This window comes from Halichoeres trimaculatus, unplaced genomic scaffold (genome assembly GCF_033239565.1).
Source record: "Halichoeres trimaculatus isolate MK-OKI-2021-1 unplaced genomic scaffold, fHalTri1.1 fHalTri1_scaffold_8, whole genome shotgun sequence".
In the NCBI taxonomy this organism is placed as follows: Eukaryota; Metazoa; Chordata; class Actinopteri; order Labriformes; family Labridae; genus Halichoeres; species Halichoeres trimaculatus.
Genome location: NW_027437186.1, coordinates 6,171,782 through 6,191,767, shown reverse-complemented (window position 1 = coordinate 6,191,767; position 19,986 = coordinate 6,171,782). Strand labels below are relative to the sequence as shown.

The 19,986-nt window shown below is 42.0% G+C and overlaps 1 protein-coding gene across 1 annotated transcript; it reads left to right on the top strand.

Moving 5' to 3' along the window:
* The first annotated feature begins 249 nt into the window (after nt 1-249).
* Nucleotides 250-19,754, top strand: hells (helicase, lymphoid specific). The gene is made up of 23 exons (XM_074676537.1): nt 250-451; nt 870-967; nt 1,250-1,368; nt 4,211-4,333; nt 4,424-4,465; nt 4,555-4,588; nt 5,388-5,446; nt 5,543-5,584; nt 5,742-5,969; nt 6,281-6,463; nt 8,549-8,692; nt 8,930-9,126; nt 9,281-9,374; nt 9,501-9,662; nt 12,034-12,176; nt 12,268-12,412; nt 12,546-12,629; nt 14,534-14,653; nt 14,798-14,914; nt 17,993-18,152; nt 18,296-18,392; nt 18,508-18,584; nt 19,127-19,754. Exons 1-23 carry the CDS (start codon nt 444-446, stop codon nt 19,213-19,215), a joined length of 2,565 nt encoding a protein of 854 aa, XP_074532638.1. The 5' UTR covers nt 250-443; the 3' UTR covers nt 19,216-19,754.
* The last annotated feature ends 232 nt before the right edge of the window (nt 19,755-19,986 follow it).

Sequence of the window (19,986 nt, the reverse complement as noted above, 5' to 3'; positions counted from 1 at the left end):
TCTCGATAACAGTTTGACCCGTTTTCTGTGGAGTGGTTTCGCCCTGACTGGCGCGAAACGAAATAGCCCCGCCCACAACAAGACCGGGCGCTGAGTTGTGTTTCTTTTATGCAACGACGGAAGTGAAGGAATCTTGTCTTCAAAATAAAAGACTACGGCGCATTTGAGCGGGTGTTCCTTATGTAATTTTTACGTAATTTGTCTTATTTTGAAATGTCTAGCCTGAGGGACATACTCGGCTTTTAACTTTTGGAGAAAGAGTTGAACACACGCTGTGCTCCCCTTGAGTACTGGTGTTGAACTCAAGCCGGTCCACCTAGAGATACATTTTTGAAATCCTTTAGTAAAGCAGTTTTTCACTGAACATCGTATAAACGTTTTTACACTGTTTCGCAAAGGTATTTTTTCGCTCGTGACTGAAAACCCTTCGTTTGTTGCTTACAATGAGCTGGTGAGTGTTACATATGCAGTCATTATCTGTGAACGATTTACCTGTCAGTGTAGTTTTTTTTACTAGCTAAAGAAAACTTTGCAAACACTAAAATAAATTTGCTTCATTAACTGAGCTGAACATAAAGAGGATATCTGCTTTAAGATGTTTCTGTATCCTTAGCTTGAAGCTTTATGTAACTGTTTTCCATTTATTGTTCAAGCACTGTATTTTAACAACAGAAATATAGACTGTGTTATGCATTTGAACTCCAGCCTGATTTTTTTTTTTTTTCTATAAGTTATCCACTTCCTGTCAGAAGAATGAGTGCATTTTCTAACTCTCAGACATGTGGATGGAGGTAGTCCCTCCCCCTGCAGAAACCAAGAGGAAAAGTTAACCCTCTGTAAATCATTTGTTCTCTTCCTGTCTCTGGCAGCATGAAGGAAGAAACCCGGAGTGCCTCCCCTCACTGCCCCAAACCAGACGAGTCTCAGGAGCCGCTGGGCACAGCCATGGAGACTGGAGCTGCTGAGGGTCAGTCAAAAGGACCCCAGGGGCCCAAAGAGGCTTACTGGGGGATTAACTTGAACACAATCCAAGATTAATTTATGGCATGTTACTCTCATGTCATTCATGGGTGAGATGATGAGGGCACAATGAAGGCTATTGCTTGAATTCCCTCATCCACATCAGTAATGAATTTTGACAGCCAGTCCAATATAAGTTGATGAACTTCACACAATGATGAAAAAGTTTCTGTCATGATAAAAACAACCTGTGCCCTTTAGTCTGACTCTTTCTGTTGTTTCTGTGAAGATGTCGCTGTGAAATCTGAGAATGAGGCATCTGAAGTGGTCATCACTAAGGAGATGGAAGAGGAGGAGAAACAGGCGATGGAAGAGGGGGAGAGGAAAGAGAAGGAGATGATTGAAAAGGTTTGTTTCTCATTCGATCATCAGGTTGTGCTTTCTGTCTCGGTATGATATGTGAATAGTTCAAACATTCCGAGGGGTGTTTGCGAAGTCATCCGTAGCCATGAAAATAAGACAAGGTGCCGGGGGGCTGATGAGAAAAATCAGCTCATAATCTTCTTTATCTCACTCTTCAGTCGAATCCTTTTCCCCGCCCGTCTGCAGTAATGCAGACACATAGATCCAAAACTCTGATGCTAACACAAACAAGCTGTCGGATCCTTCAGTGAAAAATTCAAGAGATTAGTCATTTTAAGACTTGATGAAAAATCCAACAGGTAACATTTACTCCCAGGTTAAATCACCTGGTATGAGACAGTATTACCTTTGTTATACACATAACGAACATAATTTTAAGAAACACCAAGAGATGAGCATGTTTTAATGATTTCAATCACCTAATGATGATGATTATCAGTATTATGAACAAAGATCTACGTCAAGCACAGATTTACACACACAGACCAGCCTTTAAACATGTTGGATGCTGTTCTCTTCATTTTTGCTTTGGAAAAAAAAACACATTTTGCTCAGATAAGGTAAAGTTACCAAGGTGATGACTACAGGCATACAAATATTTGGATTTTAGATCCCACACGTGTCCAAACTTGTCTTCCTGCAGCATCAATGTCCTCCTACTCTGCTCTGTGCAAGACGGATGAATTTTAAACTCTTAAACTTTTTTAGTGCATTTCTGCTGCAGACAGACACATAGCATGTCTTCAGCATTGTAGTTTGTGGCTTGTTTTCCTCTCTTAGTACGAACAGGTTTGGAAGTTTTATAGGTGTCAGCCGTATCTTTACTCAATCAGTTATTCAAGATGAAATTAAGCAACCAGTTGATATATATTTTAAAACTGCTTTTTCTTATTTCATGTGTATTAATTCTTCAAAAGAAAAAAAAAATACTGTGGATCTTTATTTTAGTCAGTCAGGTTTTTAATCACACTTTTTGGGAGGAAACAATGTCAAAGATAAATTTAAGTTCAACCTTTTGAAAAAAAAGATGCCTTTTGGCCTTTTAAGTCTCTGTAGCTGCTTCATATTTACAAAGTCAGCAAAGAACCACTTCTTTTCCTTATCCTTAGAGCTGTTAGTTGTACTTTGTTTTTTGTTGGTACCAGACTGCCACAGCAGGGGGCGTGTGTGCTCATGTGTTCTGTTCCTGAGGGCAGGTGTGTGGCTGTTGAAGCACAGTTTTTGACTGTCGCTGCTTTTCACTTTAATGTTTTTGCTTCATGTCTTGATCTTGCGTTGCGTTTTTTTTTATCAGAATCAACTTTATTCACCAAGTACTTCCAAGAATACAAGAAATTTTACTCCGGTTTAAGCTGCACTCTCTTGGTACAAATATTGTGGATAGAAAAAACACTTAGAAACACTAAATATTAAAAAAAGTAGAAAAAAATAGAACTTAAGTAGTAGGGGAAACAATAATAATTACAATATTAAATAAAGAACTTTGTACAGAGTAGAATAAAAATATAAACACAGTTTCATCTGAGTAGATGTCAGAATGTGCAATTTGCAAAACAAAAAATGAAATGTCAACAAATGAAACATGTGCAACAGAAACAGACAGGCTGTAACTGTCCATGAGGTATATGAGTTGTTGTGTTCTTCTAATTTACACTGAGGGAAAAAGAACACGTCAACTTTATTAGACACAAACACCTCAGTGACAACAGGACGATTTCTACAGGCGAGATCAAGTCACTACACCGACAAAGGCATCAAAGCTTTAATGATTGTATGCTACAGTTTGACTTAATGTGTAAATCAGTAGATGAAGAGCAAAACCCGCATATTCTGAGGTATTGTTACAAATGTAAAATAGGAAGAAAGGGTCAAAGTTAACTCTTTTGTTTTTTGTCTTCTTGTTTCTTTAAGCCTCACACCATGCTCAAATATCAGGGTGTTCCAGTTTGCTTGAAGCTGATTCGATGTGACAGATATTACTGTACCAAAACCCTTGATTCTAGATAACTTCAATTTCATTGTACTTGTTGCAATGACAATAAAGCTCTATACTAACTCACTAGCCATGTTTACATGGACCCAAATATTCCACTTGCATTTGGTTTATTTGCTCAAACGGGAAGAATTTAACCTTTGTATACACCTCATTCTGAAAGAAAAGAGCCAATCAGAATGGACATTTAATTGGTTTCACAGGGTGGAATATTCCTTTCCCCAAACCGATTGAGGTATCATGTATCCACTCAAATGGAAAGTTGTCAGGGTGCGTTCTTTCAGCGCATGCTCAGATATGACGAAAGACGCAACTGGAGACGTTCTTAACTTTAAAAATGGCGGTGAGCCGTCAGCACTGGACTGCTGCGGAAAGTTTGTTTTTGATCCAAACTTTGAAAGAAATGAACATAATTTCAAGACTGGACGGAAAACAAACTTGCAATTTGGAGTTATTCCAACACAGTGATAAACAAACTTTCGTCCTCCAGCTTTGATAAATCTTGTGATGTTTACGTTTTTCTGCGCATGCCCCATTGACTATTCTGTTTGATTACAGCGGCTCATGTAGACCAGAGATTGGAATATTCCTTTCCATGTTTACTATTGTTTTCTGAAAAGTCATTAGGAAAGATTCCATTCGGAGAGACGAAAAACTCCTCATGTAGCCGTGGCTAATGTTTAAAAAAGTCAGCTCAGATACAGGAGCAGGTCCAAAGCCTGGAAGTGTTTGTCTCTTCAGATCTAAAATCATCCTAAATATCAAAGAGTGTTTTTGTTTTCTAATCCCTGTTTTTCTTCTGCCTGTTGCTTGTTTTGAAATGTTTGTCACCAGGCTAAGGAGTCCTGGCAGAGGGATTCTCATGACATGCGCTTCAAGAGGCTGCAGCATTTACTTCAGAAGAGCAACATCTACTCCAAATTCCTGCTGACCAAAATGGAGCAACAACAGAACGAGGTAGAGAATGTGTGTGTGCGTGTCTGTATGTGTCTGGCCTACATGTGTTTTTATTACAGTCTGAATAACTAGAGAAAACACTGTTTTCAGGAGAAAGTCCGGAAGGAGAAACTTGAAAAGAAGCACAAGAAGGTGAGGAATAAATGAATACATGAATGATATCATAAAATAAAGAATGGTGTGTATAATTCTGCTCACTAATTGATTTTTTTTTGTCTCAGAATCAGAAAACAATCAGTACTGAGCCTGAAAAAGGTGAGTTGATTTCTGATATCGTTTTTGATATCTTCATATACACTCCAAAGTAATTTCGCTGATCATTTTTTATTCAAGCTTCAGAACCAAAAAGATTTGTTTGTGAGAAGTTTTTTTTTTAACTTTTTATTTCAATGCATATTTTCTTTTTTTTAAATGAAAAATGCCAGAACAAGAAGCCATGGGTCACCCAGTACAAGGAAGTACCTCTAGAAAAAATAATACACAAAATGCAAACCTAGTTAAGCAATAACATCTTTTTCTTTCCTGGCTAAATAGATACCCCATTTCTCCTATTGTTTTTCTCCCAGTTCTTTTTGGAGTCTCAGAGACAAAGTCTTTTTCTCTAATTTATGTAGTTATTTAACAATAATAATAAAAGTACCAACAGTTGGCATCTTCTTTTGTAACCCAAATTTGTTTTTTACTTGATGCCAGCAAGATCTTAAGGATAAGTGTCATTTTTATCAAGTCCATCTGGTATATGTCCGAGGTACAGAGCTATGAATGTTGTGTTTATCATGAAACCAAGAGTTTTTGGAATAATTATTCCCACCTCCTCCCAAAAAAAGGTTTAATTAGTAGATGAGTCCAGAAAACATTGGTGTGGTCAGCCATCTCTGCCCCATATTCCCTCCAACAGAGGAGACCGGTGCCACTTAGTTTACATTTCTGTTTGGGAGTTTTAAAAAACGCACCAAGTTTTTCCAAACAAAGTCCCTCCAGGTCCAGGAATTTGTTGAAGATGACTGTACTCTCCGATTGTGAGAAGTTTTGACTGAACGTTTTGTTGAAACAGATAAAAAGAAGAGGAGGAGAGATGATGACTTCAAGATAGCAGACGTCATGTCAAAAGAAGTAAGCTTTATGTCACCCTCTGGATGTTCTGTGGATTTGGTTGCTTGTTTTTTTTTATTGATCTTCTCACGTTTTTCTCCTGATTTTATCTTCCAGGAAATCATGTCCCAGGCGAAAAAATCAAAAGTGGAGGAAGAGGTAACAGCTGACTCAATCTAACTTGTGTTTCTGGTGGTAGACGACTCGTGAGGACATGTTGATAATCAAGAGGAGAACTTGTTTTCAACATGTTTTAAAGTGGAAAAGGATCCTTTGAGCTTAAACCATAGACTCTAACATGTGTCTTTGATGTCAGGATGAAGCACCAGCACAGAAGAAACTGGAAGCTGAGGACATCGAGAAGATGAGCGATTCCAACCAGGACATAAAGAACCGTCTGTCGGAGGCGGTGAGAGACAGCGCCAAGCAGCTCCTGAACCCTGACAGGAAAGTGAACGGCCAGCCGGTCCCCGTGCAGCAGCCGCAAGCCTTCACCGGAGGGGTCATGAGGTGGTACCAGATCGAAGGCATCGAATGGCTGAGGGTCAGTACGATTCTATCAGCGCAGGATTATTTATTACAGTATCCATCGATCTGCTGTTTGATCCCCACTCCTCTACCTGCCGTGTGTGTTTCTGCTCCGGTACCGTGTCTCACTTTTTAGTAAATGTTGAGATTTCTTTGTGGATGCTTTTAAGTGGCTCAGGTCATCATTTGTGCTCACTGAGGATGATCTCAGTATCCTTGAAAAGGCTCAGTTAATCTGGTGATGGTTACAAACAGACTGCTGTAGAAACACACGGTGACGATGATGATGATGATGATGGTTGAAATCAGCTGTTTTGTGTCTCTTAGATGCTGTGGGAGAACGGTATCAACGGGATCCTGGCGGACGAGATGGGTCTGGGTAAGACCATCCAGTGCATTGCTCACATCGCCATGATGACGGAGAAGAAAGTGATGGGCCCCTTCCTGGTGGTGGCCCCTCTCTCCACTCTGCCCAACTGGATCAGTGAATTCAAGAGGTTCACACCAGAGGTAGGAAGACGTGGTGATAAGACTCTGACTGTTCTACTCTTTTTCCTTACTCTCATAAAGGGGTTATTGAGTCAACCAGGAGTTATTGCGCATGCTCAGGTGAGATGATGTAAGCATCGTATGACCAATCAGAAGTCTGCCGTTAGCTGATCGCCATATTCTTATACACAGAGCAAATTATGATGTTAGAATACATGAAACACATCTGGACTAAAATCAAATGAAAAATAAAGAGTGAGACTTCTACCATCTTCTTCTAATTGTTAGTGTGCGAAAAGACCCAACAACAGTTATAGACTAACTCGACAAGTTCAAGACGTATTTCAGCTGCAGCCTGACGCTACACTCTGAGGAATAAAACTGATAATATGACACAAAACACTGATTATCTTTGCAGCTAACATCCTCAAAGTGAGATTATTTAATCTCTAGTCTTAAAGTGCAAAATACCATGTTGACCTGAATATAGAACAATTTTTTTTGTTGAAAATAATGTGAAAAAAGTGGAGTTGTCTCATAACTTGGGCTGACATATGGTGATAGTCTCTACATGACCACAACAGCAGAGGGCGCCGGCTTTTTGTAGAGCCAGTGACCGTCACTGTGGCTGTGGTGATCTGCTGATCAATGAGACATGGGCTGTTTTCCAAACCTCCTACTACAAACTACCTACTGCTTTTGCATGTAGTATGTAGTATGACTGTTCTGTTGGGTCTGTTTTGTCGTATACTACTCTGGTTTCCAGTCTTGGAAGGTGGAGCTACAGATGATGTTGGGTTTTTTTTGCCTTTAATATAAATACACAAAACAATCTATGGGCAGATTTCAGCTTTTGGTTATTTTGTCAATCATATCACACAGAATCATCATTCTTGATTTCTAATCTTATGCCAAAAGTTATATCATTGACTGAAAATAAATCTGGATTTTTATTTTTTACAGCTGATAAAAAAACACTTCTTAATAATCCACATACGGTTAAAAAAAGGTAATTAGTGGTTTTTATGGGCTTTAATGAATTTATTGGAGTAAACACCTCTTTTACAACTATAAGTGACAAGATTTACTGGTGTTTCTTTCTCATCACTTCCTCTATCTCACAGACCATCTAATGTTAAAGGATAAATTCAGTTAATACAGCTTTTACATTGTTTATAGAATGAAGTAGAACAAAATACTCACCCAGAAGGCTTTTACTGATCTAAGCAGTGCTTCGGGAGATATTTAGATCCAATTTACGAGATTAATGTTGTGAATTTACTTCTATAGCTTCAGGCTGTCAGCAGAGCGCCTGTACAGAAATGAGGAATGTGGAGCATCTTGTGAAGTTATTTTTGAGTATGGGTTACACATATAAGGAATAGTTGAATCTGTTTGCACATCAGCATAATTATAATGAGTATAATTATACTTATGGCTGATGCTGAGAGACAGGGGCTTTGCTAAGAACTCTGGTCAAGTTAGAAAGGTATTCACAGATTTGGCTTTCCCCCATCAACAACTTTTTAGTGGAGCAGTGTTTTTACAGTTTAACACCTCACTTCAGTCACAGCATGATAGTCTGCAAAGCTACGAACATATTATCCTCCAAACGAGCCGTCCTCAGCGCTGGGCATCTTGCATTGTCCTCTATGCAGAGTGGCTCTTGTTTAAATGAAACATCTGCAAATATCAGCACTGATTAAATATGATACACAAATATTAAACAACTTCTCCCAGGAGAGATGTTATCATAATAATTTTACACCTGTGATCTCATGTTTATTATACTACATTTCTGTGAGCTTCTGATAGCCTATAGCTATAGACTAAGATAATGAGTTCACAACTTTCTTGTGAATTTACTTTTTTCCTTCAACATGGCCCTAATCCTCCTTTGTGAGACATGGATCTTAGTAAATGTATTTATTGCAAAAATGAGAGCTTTCCCTACTTTTTATTTCAAGGATTGTCTCAGAATTTCTGTTCAAAGAAAGTTTCTTTACACAAAGTCAATTTTGGTCATCAGAGTCTTTTTCTGAAGATCGGTCTTATAGTCTGACTCGTCTGGCTGAACCTGAACTGAGTCTGTGTTATGTGTTCCAGGTTTCTGTGCTGCTTTACCACGGCCCACAGGCAGAGAGGGCCAAGTTGCTGAAGCAGATCCGCAGGCCTCAGGGGCCCCTCAACATGTGTCCCGTGGTAGTCACCTCCTTCGAGATCTCCATGATCGATAGAAAGTTTCTTCAGGTATCCTCCCTGCACGTCCTTCACTCCACAAATCAACATTTCTACCAGCAGCATGGTCTCTTCTTCTAGGAGTACGCCACATCCACGTACTCCTACTAACAGACCAACATGTGATCAAAGAGATGAAACCATTAACTTCTCATTTTGATCTTGGTCATTTGAAATCACTCACTCGAGGACTGTAAATGTTCCCATGTTCTGTACGATGAGTAGCATCTCCTCTGTTTCCTGCTGCAGCGCTTCCAGTGGAAGTACCTGATCGTGGACGAAGGCCACAGGATCAAAAACTTGAACTGTCGTCTGGTTCGGGAGCTGAAGATGCTCCCCACAGACAACAAGCTGCTGCTGACGGGAACGCCGCTGCAGAACAACCTCGCTGAGCTCTGGTCCCTCCTCAACTTCCTGCTCCCAGAGGTGTTCGATGACCTCAAGAGGTACTAAGTCTGAATCCAGTCAGCAGAGAACTGTTACTCTGACCGTTCCACTGACACAACTAAAATAACCACGGTGATCAACTTATTTCACTGTTTCACACCTGATGACTCCATACCCTGCATTAATCGGTCTCATGTCTGATGTTTTGTTTAGTTTTGAGTCGTGGTTTGACATCGACTCCCTCGGTGAAGCTGAGAACGTGGTGGCTGCTGAGCGCGAGCAGAACATCCTGAGTATGCTGCACCAGGTCAGTCCTTCAGACCAGCATCGGTATTAAACTGTGCAAGTAATGACAGAGTGCAACACTGACATCAGGATCCTGAATTTTAAAATTACTGTTACCAGATCTTTACTCATCGCTGTTCTGTTTCAGATTCTGACTCCGTTCCTGCTGAGGAGGCTGAAGTCAGACGTGACCCTGGAGGTTCCTCCGAAGAAAGAGATCATTGTTTATGCTCCTCTGGTGGCCAAACAAGAGGCCTTTTACACTGCTGTGGTCAACAAAACCATCAGCAAGATGCTGGGTCAGGAAAAGGTAACTTCATACTAATCTCATCTTATGTCTTTCTTTTGCCGAGGCAGAGTCTGGACTGTAGGTTTTAAGAACCAGTCCCAGTTGTCACTCTTTCCCCTTCTTACACCCGTCCCCCTTGGTCCTCTGTCTTCAGGGCCGAGGGGGCAGGGTGAAGTCTCATCTCTTGGAAATGAGACGCCACTTGATCCCCACTATGTCATCACCCCTAGACGTTCACTGGCTGTTGTAGACAGAGCGACTGTTTATTCACTTCCAAATAGAACACATTTTTACAAAGTGATGGTAAACTGATGTCAGATCAGGGTGACCTGAAGACTCTGTAAGCCTCTGTGCCAGGGGTATACGACCGTTGACCGTTCGATTATGAAAACCCCTGTTTCCACCAAACAGTCTGGTCTAGATCAGTACGGTTTGGTACAGGTTGGATCAATAAGACTAGTCCTGTATGTGTTTCCACAGCCAACCGTGCCCCCTCATGGTAGGCAGCATGTAAACCGGATGCCAAGAGCCGCATCAGTAACAAAATAGTGTGAGGCCATAGCAGCGCGACACAGTGTACCACCTAGTGATGTTCGATACCACTGATTTCCTTTCCGATCTGATACTGAGTAAAATTCAGGCTGGTATCTGCGATACCGATCCGATACCGATACTTAGTGTAAATACATGTAATGGGTCTAGTAAATCTAAAGATAAGATAATTGGAGCATGTCAAATCATACCACTAACTTGAATTTGCCAGTACAATATATCATTAAATAAATAAATACCACAATGATTTCACAAGTTTGTCAATACCTACATTTTGAACAATTTCTTCAACAGTTAAAGAAAATTAGATGGGTTGTAAATTTATAATGGGTATATTTTATAGATTAAATGTTATCTTTTATTTATGTTTTCTAGAAGATAGTTTTCTTAACTCAACATGACTGTTTTATTGCAACTGTTCTGTGTAGTTTAATGACACCTGTTGTTTGTAATCCACTTCAAATAATCAATTCCTTAGGGAACCTTACCTGAATTAATCCAGGCTGTTTTGCCTATGGGAGATTATCTCCTTGACTCATGTATTATTACTCTAAATGAACTCATGCAGTTATTTATTGAAGCATCTATTTATTTTGTTACTTATTTCATAGCTATAGCTATTAATTGGAACAATAGCAACAGTGCTTGGCAACACTTAAAGCCCCACATTTTCTCCCTCTGTACCTGGATGGTGTCTGCCTGCAGCACTGAAGGATTTAGAGACATGTGTCTCACCCTAGCAGCACCTGACGCTTAGCTCTTCTCCTCTGTCCCGCTCATCATAAATGCCTCGTATTCTTGGTTGTGATTCAGCCTGAGGTGTTTAATAAGGATTACTTTGTTGCCACAAGTCCTGACGTTTTTTCTTAAAATATCCCAAACTGCATCTTGGCTGTTTGTGGAGCTAAAATAGCTCCACACATGACCTCTTTTGCACTTTACCATTCTGTCCTGTGACAGTGTAGAAGTGAGTGACAGGCTGAGCAGCGTGCAGCTGCACTGACGCATTACGCACATAGCCAGGCGGAAGGAGAAGTAGTTCCCGCAGAACGGCATATCATTCAAGTTCTTAACAGTTTGGTGGCTCACTGTGTTTCTGTTAATGATTTACAGGACCTCAAATGACTGAAGTATCAAAAGTATCGATATTCTGGTTTTAGAATCTATTTTAGAGCACAGAGAGCTGGTATCAGTGGTATCGATGTTTCAGTATCGATCCGCACAACACTACCACCCTAATAAATCCAACGAAGAAGAAAAATGCGACACAGTAAACAAAGAGCATAGATGGAAGACATCCAGTTATTTGTCTTCCTTGTGTTCGTCATGTAGCTCTTTGTTACAAAGAACAATCAAGCTTTGTTTCAGAGAAGTCTGTGTGCTGCCAGGAGAAATGCAGCCAGGTGAGGATTCTTTCAACCAATCAACGGTCTGCAGAGTTGTAGCTCCACCTTCCAAGATGAGATCTGTTTAGACTGGCACCCATACAGAAGGGTGCCAAAAAGTGGGACGGCTCATCTCAGTTTGGGGGTCTCTCCTGGTGTTAGTCAGTGAAAGCAGTGTAAAATGTTGCCTTGCTGAGACCACACCGTTTTGCTGGAAACGGGGCTAAAGATTTGCGAAGATGTTCCTGGAACTTCTAGTTAAATGGCACCTTGAATAACCGAGTAGCCAGGGTTAGAGATGAGCATTTCAGTTTAACAGTTTGATGTTTTGCCTCATGTCTTTAATGATGCTTCTCAAATTTCATTGCTGATCTAACCTTTTCCCTCGTTCAGGGCTGATATTTGATTAGTGCTCCAATGATTGCACTGTTGATTTTTCCTCGTGTCGTATTCAGGCTGAGGCTCCTGTGGCGGTGACGTCAAGTGGAAGGCCGAAGCGTCGCAACCGGAAGATTGTGGACTACCAGGAAACTGACAAAGAAACCCCGTACGACCTGGAGAAATATCTGGAGAGGGTCCGCAAGGAACAAGAGCAGAGGTCAGAGCTGTATTACATCTAGATGTTATATTTCCCTCTGCTTGTGAGGTTTGTTTCTGAACCCTCTATGTCCTCTCCATCTCTTCCTCAGCTCTCCCCCTGTGCTGGATGTCCAGAGCCCGCTGGACGCTCAGATCAACCTTAAGCTGCAGAACATCCTCATGCTGCTGAAGAGATGCTGTAATCATCCTTACCTGGTGGAGTATCCGCTGGACCCTGCCACTCAGGAGTTCAAGGTGATGTGGGGTCCAAAGCAGAGTTCGATCATAGCAGCAGACAGGGAGCTGTTAAAGGGAGAGTTTTTCCCCTGGTGATGATAAAGAAGGTGGTTCCTCTTTTACAAACTGATGTCCTGCTGTCTCCCTGCAGATCGACGAGCAGCTGGTGCAGAGCTCTGGGAAGTTTCTCATTCTGGACAGACTGCTGCCTGCGCTGAAGGAGAGAGGACATAAGGTGAGATACAGCACAAAAACTGCACGTCATCACTTCATCGGCAGAAGGAGAGAGAGTTACAGTAATCACTTTAACACAGTGAGCTCTGACTTCTCTTTAAAGGACGCCTCTGAGGTACAGGGGGCTGGGTAGAGAAACACAGCAAACTCCAAAATGTAAAGCATCATAATAATAATAATAATGCATTTTACTTAAAAGCGCCTTTCAGGACGCTCAAGGACGCCGAACAAGATTAAAAACAACCACAGTAAAATCAACAGTAAAAATAACATCAACAATAATGATAAAAACCAACAATAGAAAAAGCACAAGCCAGTGTCGGTCACTTTGATGGAGTGCAAAGTGACTGACACTGGAGAATGTACCGAAAACAAATTCCACCAACTCTGTTGTGTGGCCGTTAATAAATGATTCTGCTCCTGCTCCTGCTCTCACTCCTTTATGAACAAAAAACTTCTGTACTGGAGTCTTTCATGAGAACAACCCCCCTCAAAATAAAACCCCACGTATGAACCCTGAAGTATTTATCAGAACTCATCGATCACGGAGGCAAAACAGTCACATGCTCGTGATCCATGGCGACTGTGACACTACTGTTGGCTGATTACTTCAACAGAAAGTTACAGCAGGGAAAAGTTGATTTAAAACTGTAAAAAAACTAACAGTTACGCAGAATTTTATTTGAACAGAAAGAGACTTGTCTGGATTAGAAGTCTCTTTTCCAAGACTGAGCTGGCCAAAACCAGGTGGCGGATGGTTAACATACAATTACATAATTACAACAGACACTAACACAAATATCACACTCAAAACAACAAATACACACAACAACTACCTCCAGGATTCAAAACCTCATACATCAGACAAAACATCTGCAGAAAGATGCATCTGCCAGATCTATCAAGATCTGCTTAAAAGCTTTTAATGAGCACAGTTTATAAAGTTTTAGGTCTTTCTGTTTCGGCTGGAGGGAGCAGCAAACTATAAAGTTTTTCTCCGAAGTTCAGTCCTGACCCTGGAAACAGACAGTTAGATACAATCTTAGGGATAAAGATTAATACTCATTAAAAGCATAGCATAATCTTTAATAGTAAGAGCACAGAAATAACAGAAAATTATCCAAATGAGCAGAACAATCGCTGAAAGACCCAGTCACCTGTTGTTTGCTCGTACTGAGTCGTGGTTTGGATTTTGTGTTCCGTGATGGAAGTTTTGATGTCTTCTGTCTTTGTCCCTCTGCTCTCTCGCTGGTTTCAACAATAGACTGTATGTAGAGTGGACAGCGTGGCTCCGCCATTTATCATTGTTTGGTTTTGAAGCCAAAATACGGCCATCTCAGGCGCCACCATTGTAGCAGTTTGGAGCCAGAGTCTGCGCACTAGAGACGATGAGGGATACTGGGAGAATCTAAGTGGAGCTGGGTTACAAAAATGATGGTTGCTTTTTTTTCTTTCTAGAGTCTAATCACTTCCTGACTCTACGTCCCGACATACTTTACAATCCCCGAAAAAAAAATACACAACAACGACAGCTGTCAATTATTGTTAAACGTTAAGTAAAGCCTTGTTTTTAACCTCTTATAACTAATGAAGATGAAACTTTTCAGAAAAAAAGAGGACTTGGATACAAGACAGCCAAATAATATCTTCAAATCACCACAACAATCAAAGTGAGAAACATTTCTAGGAGGTGTAATATTTTTTTAAAGTTTGACCACAGCTCATCTGGAATGGCTGGAAAGCTGGATTGTTTTAACCTATACTGCAGCCAGCCACCAGGGGGAGCAGTTTTTATGGAGACCTCAAGCGGATGTCGATTTTTTTTGTTACAGTCTATGGTTTCAACCCTTAGATTTCACTGCATCTAAACTTCTCTCATGTTTCTGAATGGTTGTCGTGGTCCAGGTGCTGATCTTCAGTCAGATGACGTCCATCTTGGATCTTTTGATGGATTATTGCTACCTGCGTGGCTTCGAGTACAGCCGACTGGACGGCAGCATGTCGTACGCTGACAGAGATGAGAACGTGAGTTTGAAGTGATACCTGTTTGTTGTTATCAGCAAAGAGTCTGAAGGTTTTTCTGCAGATCACACACATTCTTGCTCCTTGTGTGAGCTTCAGTGATCGATCTTTTTAAAGTCCTCATCCCTGATCTGCGTTCTTCTCCAGATGACCAAGTTCAACCAGGATCCTGAGGTGTTCCTGTTCCTGCTGAGCACCAGAGCAGGAGGACTCGGGATCAACCTGACAGCAGCTGACACGGTCATCATCTTCGACAGTGACTGGGTGGGTGCAGGTTTCTTTCTGCTGACTCTGCTTCCTGTGGTCCTCTGCTGCTGGGACAGAATCTAGACATTAAACTTTTCCAGAGCAGTTTGTGTGTCTGGCTCTGACATCTTGAGTCTGCAGCACGGAGTCAAAACCACAGTAGTGTAGGAGGAAGTGGAGTTGCTTGAGTAGTGGGAGATGTTTTGCATGCAAACCTACTAGGGCTGGGCGATATGACCTCAAATCAATATCACGATAAACTGAGCAGTTTTACCGCGATAACGATAAATGCACAATAAATCCTCGGCTGCTGTATCTTTGCCATCTAAAAATGCAAGTTAACCTCTTTTGGTTGATTTATTGACCAACTGGCACACATTACTTTAAATGAAATACAAAAGCATAACAATCCCTTGTCAACTATTCGAGTATAAACAGGCTCATAGGGCTCCAACTTGACCACAGGTCGGATGATGAACAGGGATGAGATTTACGATCAGGAGCCAGAACATGGACCTTTATTGTGAAACGACCAGATACCCTGATCATTTTTTTGTCTGATTTCCTGTTTGGTACGATCTTCTTTGGAGAGATTGACACATTTCTTCAGCGCACTCCGTCAAGAAATAGACTCGCAGCGCAACAGCCGCAGCCTGTGCTGTGTGAATACAATGATTGACGGACTATCAATCAGTCTCAGTCAATCAGTCTTTATTTGTGTAGCGCCATAACAAAACAAACGTTATCTCAAGACACTTTACAAAAACAATCACAGGTCAAGACCAGTAAATGTTAATACAATTTTATTAGCAGAAACCCAACATCAAGACAAGATAAGGAGTCTGATCTCATCTTAATCCACCATGAGTACAGGACTTTGCAGCATTTAGCAAGTTCCAATGATAAGGAAAAACTTCCCTTTAACAGGCAGAAACCTCGGACAGAACCAGACTCATGTTAGACAGACATCTGAGGAGAGTGTGTTGGGGTTAGAGAGAGACAGATAGAGGAGAGACAGTGGGAGAGAGAAGTATAGAGAGATGGGGGGGTTGACAGAGAGAGAGGGATACACACACACACACACACACACACACACACACACACACACACACACACACACACACAAAAAGGGAGCGAGACACACGCACAGACACAGACACAGCCCGAAGTTTGGCGTTGTGGTGAAGGTTAAGGTGAAACTACGGGTCTACAGCAGCAGACCATTCCCGGCATCAATCCAAAGGTGTAGCAGCTGGAGTCTGACAGGAGCACAGCAGCAGACCGTCCACTTCACCGACCCAGAGGAACCTACAAGACAAACTCAGATCCTCCCAGAGAGGTGTATGGTCAGTAACTATAACAGGACATTAAGACTAGAAGTTAGACTGACAGAAAGAAAGAGAGAAACAGGAGCTCTGTGTGCCAGTTCCCCCCAGCAGTCTAAACCTATAGCAGCATGACTAAGAGCTGGTTCAGACCTGATCCAGCTCTAACTATAAGCTTTATCAAAAAGGAAAGCTTTAAGTCTACTCTTAAAAGTTAAGACCGTGTCTGCTCCCCGGACCTCAACCAGTAAGTTATCCCAAAGAAGAGGAGCCTGATAACTAAAGGCTCAACCTCCCATACTACTTTTAGAGACCCTAGGTACAACGAGCAGACCTGCATGCTGAGAATGCAAAGACCTAGACGGATAATACGGAACGATTAAGTCTTTAAGATAGGATGGCCTTATGCCATCAAGAGCTTTGTAAGTCAAAAGAAGAATTTTAAACTCTATCCTAAATTTTATAGGTAACCAGTGTAGAGACGCTAACACTGGAGAGATGTGCTCTCTCCTCCCAGTCCAAGTCAGTACCCGAGCTGCAGTGTTCTGAACCAGCTGAAGAGTCCAAATAGACTTATTAGGACAGCCGGATAAAAGAGAGTTACAGTAGAAACGAAAGCATGGACCAGTTTCTCAGCATCGCTCCGAGACAAGATGTGTCTAATTCTCTTGATATTTCGAAGATGAAAAATTGTCGTGCTTGAGACCTGTTGGATGTGAGAGTTAACTAGAGTGGTTTTCTTGTTCAGACTAGATGTGTGGAGTCACATGACTTCACATGCTGTACCTCGTCTTGAAGGGATATGAACAAAGCCTACCAGCACCGCACAGTCAAAACAGACAAAAAAAGACTTTGATTTTCTTCTGTATTAAAACACCAAATTCACCAACATGAGCATGTCATAAATTTCATTAACAGTAAATCTTCGGTTCATTGCCCAGGCCTAATATCTACTCAGGAAACTTCTGAAGCAAAGTTTTCCCATCAGGTGGGCTGCAGACAGATGCAGAGGCCTATCAGAGCGGCTTTAGGCCGGAGGATGACTAAACTTTATGTGTTCCTGTTTTTTATTAGACGGGGCTTTTAAAGCCGCGGTCTCCACCAAGCAGACCGGTTCGGTTTGTCTCGGTACGGCGCTTTTTGCGGCGTTTCCACTGACTCATCCCGGGACAGATCCCTAAAAACTGAGACGAGCCGGCCTACTTTTTTGGGACCCTTCTGTATGGGAGCCAGACTGAACCAATCCGCTCTTGGAAGATGGAGCAACACACTGCAGACTACTGATTGGTCTAAAAGAATCGTCACCTACCCCAACAGCGGCTGCATTTCTCCTGGCGGCTCACAGACTTCTCTGAAACAAAGCTTGATTGCACTTTGTATCAAAGAGCTACATGCCAATCACAGAGAGGGCGAAATGCTGCATGTCTTCCATCTATGCTCTTTGTTTACTGTGTTGCGTTTTTCTTCTTTGTTGGATTTAATAGCAGGGTAAACTGTGTCGCACTGCTACGGCGTCGCACTATTGTTTAACAGCTGTGGCTTCCGGCATCCGGTATACACGCCGCCCACCATGAGAGGGCACAGTTTGCTGTAGAAACGCAAACAGGATCAGGCTTAACTGTACCAAACCGCACTGAACCGTACTGAACCGACCCAGACTGCTTGGTCGAAACGCGGCTTTAAATACTTGATCAGGATCTTGTTTCTGAAACAGTCTTCATACATGAACACGGTTCACTTAATGTGTGTTGATCCCTTCATCCCTTCCCAGAACCCCCAAGCAGACCTGCAGGCTCAGGACCGCTGTCACCGCATCGGGCAGACCCGACCAGTAGTGGTGTACCGCCTGGTCACAGCCAACACCATCGACCAGAAGATCCTGGAGAGGGCTTCAGCGAAAAGGAAGCTGGAGCAGATGGTCATCCATAAGAGTGAGTGACAGGAGATAACCTGAGCAGTCCTCAGTCCACGCACTGAGGACAGCAGGAGCCTGATAAGAACTCATCTCTGGATGGAAACTGTTTCATCTTTGTTTGTCCTGGATGTAAACTCTCCAACATGTCTTCCTGCTCAGATAAGTTCAAAGGAGGAAAGGCCGATCTGAACCAAAGTAAGAGCTGCATCGATCTGGACGAGCTGATGGAGCTGCTCAAAGCCAGAGGCACAGAGAAGTAAGAAACCCTCCTCACTCCCAACAAAATCATCGTGCTGCTTTTAAAGAATATAGAACTATTTGAGTATCCTAATATCAGCTAAACATGTGGTCACGACTTCTGTCTCGTACAGAGAGGTAAAAGCATCTCGGGGGAAAGTGATCAGTGACAAGGACCTGGAGGTGCTGCTGGATCGCAGCGACTTACTGGGTAAGAAGACACACTAACAAGTCATCATTCCCTTTTGAGCACACATCCCTGACTCTGCCTTTAATTCAGTGTCACCCCTCGACGACCACTCAGTCTGAGCCATGGTGCTGGTTCTGACCCTTTGTGAAGCTTCTCTCCTCTAGCATACAAGCAGCACACAATTAGGTGTAGAAGAAGAAACATCTTTTCTATCTGAGCTGCCATAAAAAAAAACTCTACCCAGCCAAAAACTGATTTTCCTTCAGAACCCCGTGGTGTTTTTCTGTAAGTGTATAAGAGTATTTTTCTTTTTTGGGGATAGACTAGTGATGGGTCAACACTGATGCCTCAGCGCATGTGTCGGGCTCATAGAGTGAAGCCCCAGGCATGTTGGTGCGTGTATCGCTTTGACAAAGCCACGTGAACATGACATGAAAAGGCACACGTAACATTTTATTTGTCGATCTCCAGAGGAGGAGCTGAGAGAAATTCACAGTAACATGAGGAGCAGGGAGGACTGTCACTGTGTCTGTTGTGAACTAAAGTTTGATTTGTATTTTCAGATAAAGACAAGGCGAGCAAAAAGAAAGAGAAGGTGGGAGTCTTCAGAGTGATCGATGCCAAAGACTCGTCAGAGATCACGCTGGCCTAGAAACACTTGAAAAACTCTGAAACAAACCTCAGACCACTATCCCTCTGGATCAAAAAGAAGCGAACGCTGCGCACAACTGATCACCTGTAGTCTAGAAAAAGGTCCTGGAACTGCTGTATGTAGGCTTTAAACTGTTTTTACTTTCTTATCAGCCTCAAAGTACTGTGTGTTTTTGTTTGAGTGTCTTTTCTCTCCTAACACTTTAACCTGACAGGAAAACTAGCAACACTGTAGTCATAAAACCTGAGTAGAATCAGACTGACTCCTTCTGTGTGAGCACTGAACACACACCTGGATGCTTTCTTCACTTTAATGCATCACTTTAACAAAGCATTGTTTTCCTTAGAGACGTTTTAAACGCCTGTCTCCCGTTATTGACACCCGCCCTCTCTGGGCGAGAGACCAAACTAGAGGGACCCCATGTAGTCCAGTCTGTCCTCTACATGTGTGGGAGCAGCTCTTGTTGTTGTCTGCAGCTGTGATGTAATCTAAGCACTTTTCTTCCTGTTCTTCATGTCGTCTTTTATGAATAAACTACCAGTTCAAGTTTTTTCTCGTCTTTGTTTCCCTCGGCTTGGCCGAAATGCTAAGATACAGAAAAGTTTCCTCCTTAGAGCTGATGGAGGAAATGCTTGACTTAGGTGCCCTGCTGTGGAGAAAGTTGCACATCTTTACGTCTGAAGGTTGCATATGTTTCAAAAATTACACACTAACAGGTAAAAGTTTCAGAGAGCCCCAATTTTCCAGTTTTTTTATTGAAATCCATTCAGT

What these genes read in the sequence shown, in the direction of transcription:
- hells (XM_074676537.1), top strand. An exon ending in GGAGACTGGAGCTGCTGAGG is followed by an intron (nt 968 to 1,249) that starts GTCAGTCAAAAG and finishes GTTTCTGTGAAG; the next exon opens with ATGTCGCTGTGAAATCTGAG. An exon ending in GCAGATGGTCATCCATAAGA is followed by an intron (nt 18,153 to 18,295) that starts GTGAGTGACAGG and finishes CTTCCTGCTCAG; the next exon opens with ATAAGTTCAAAGGAGGAAAG.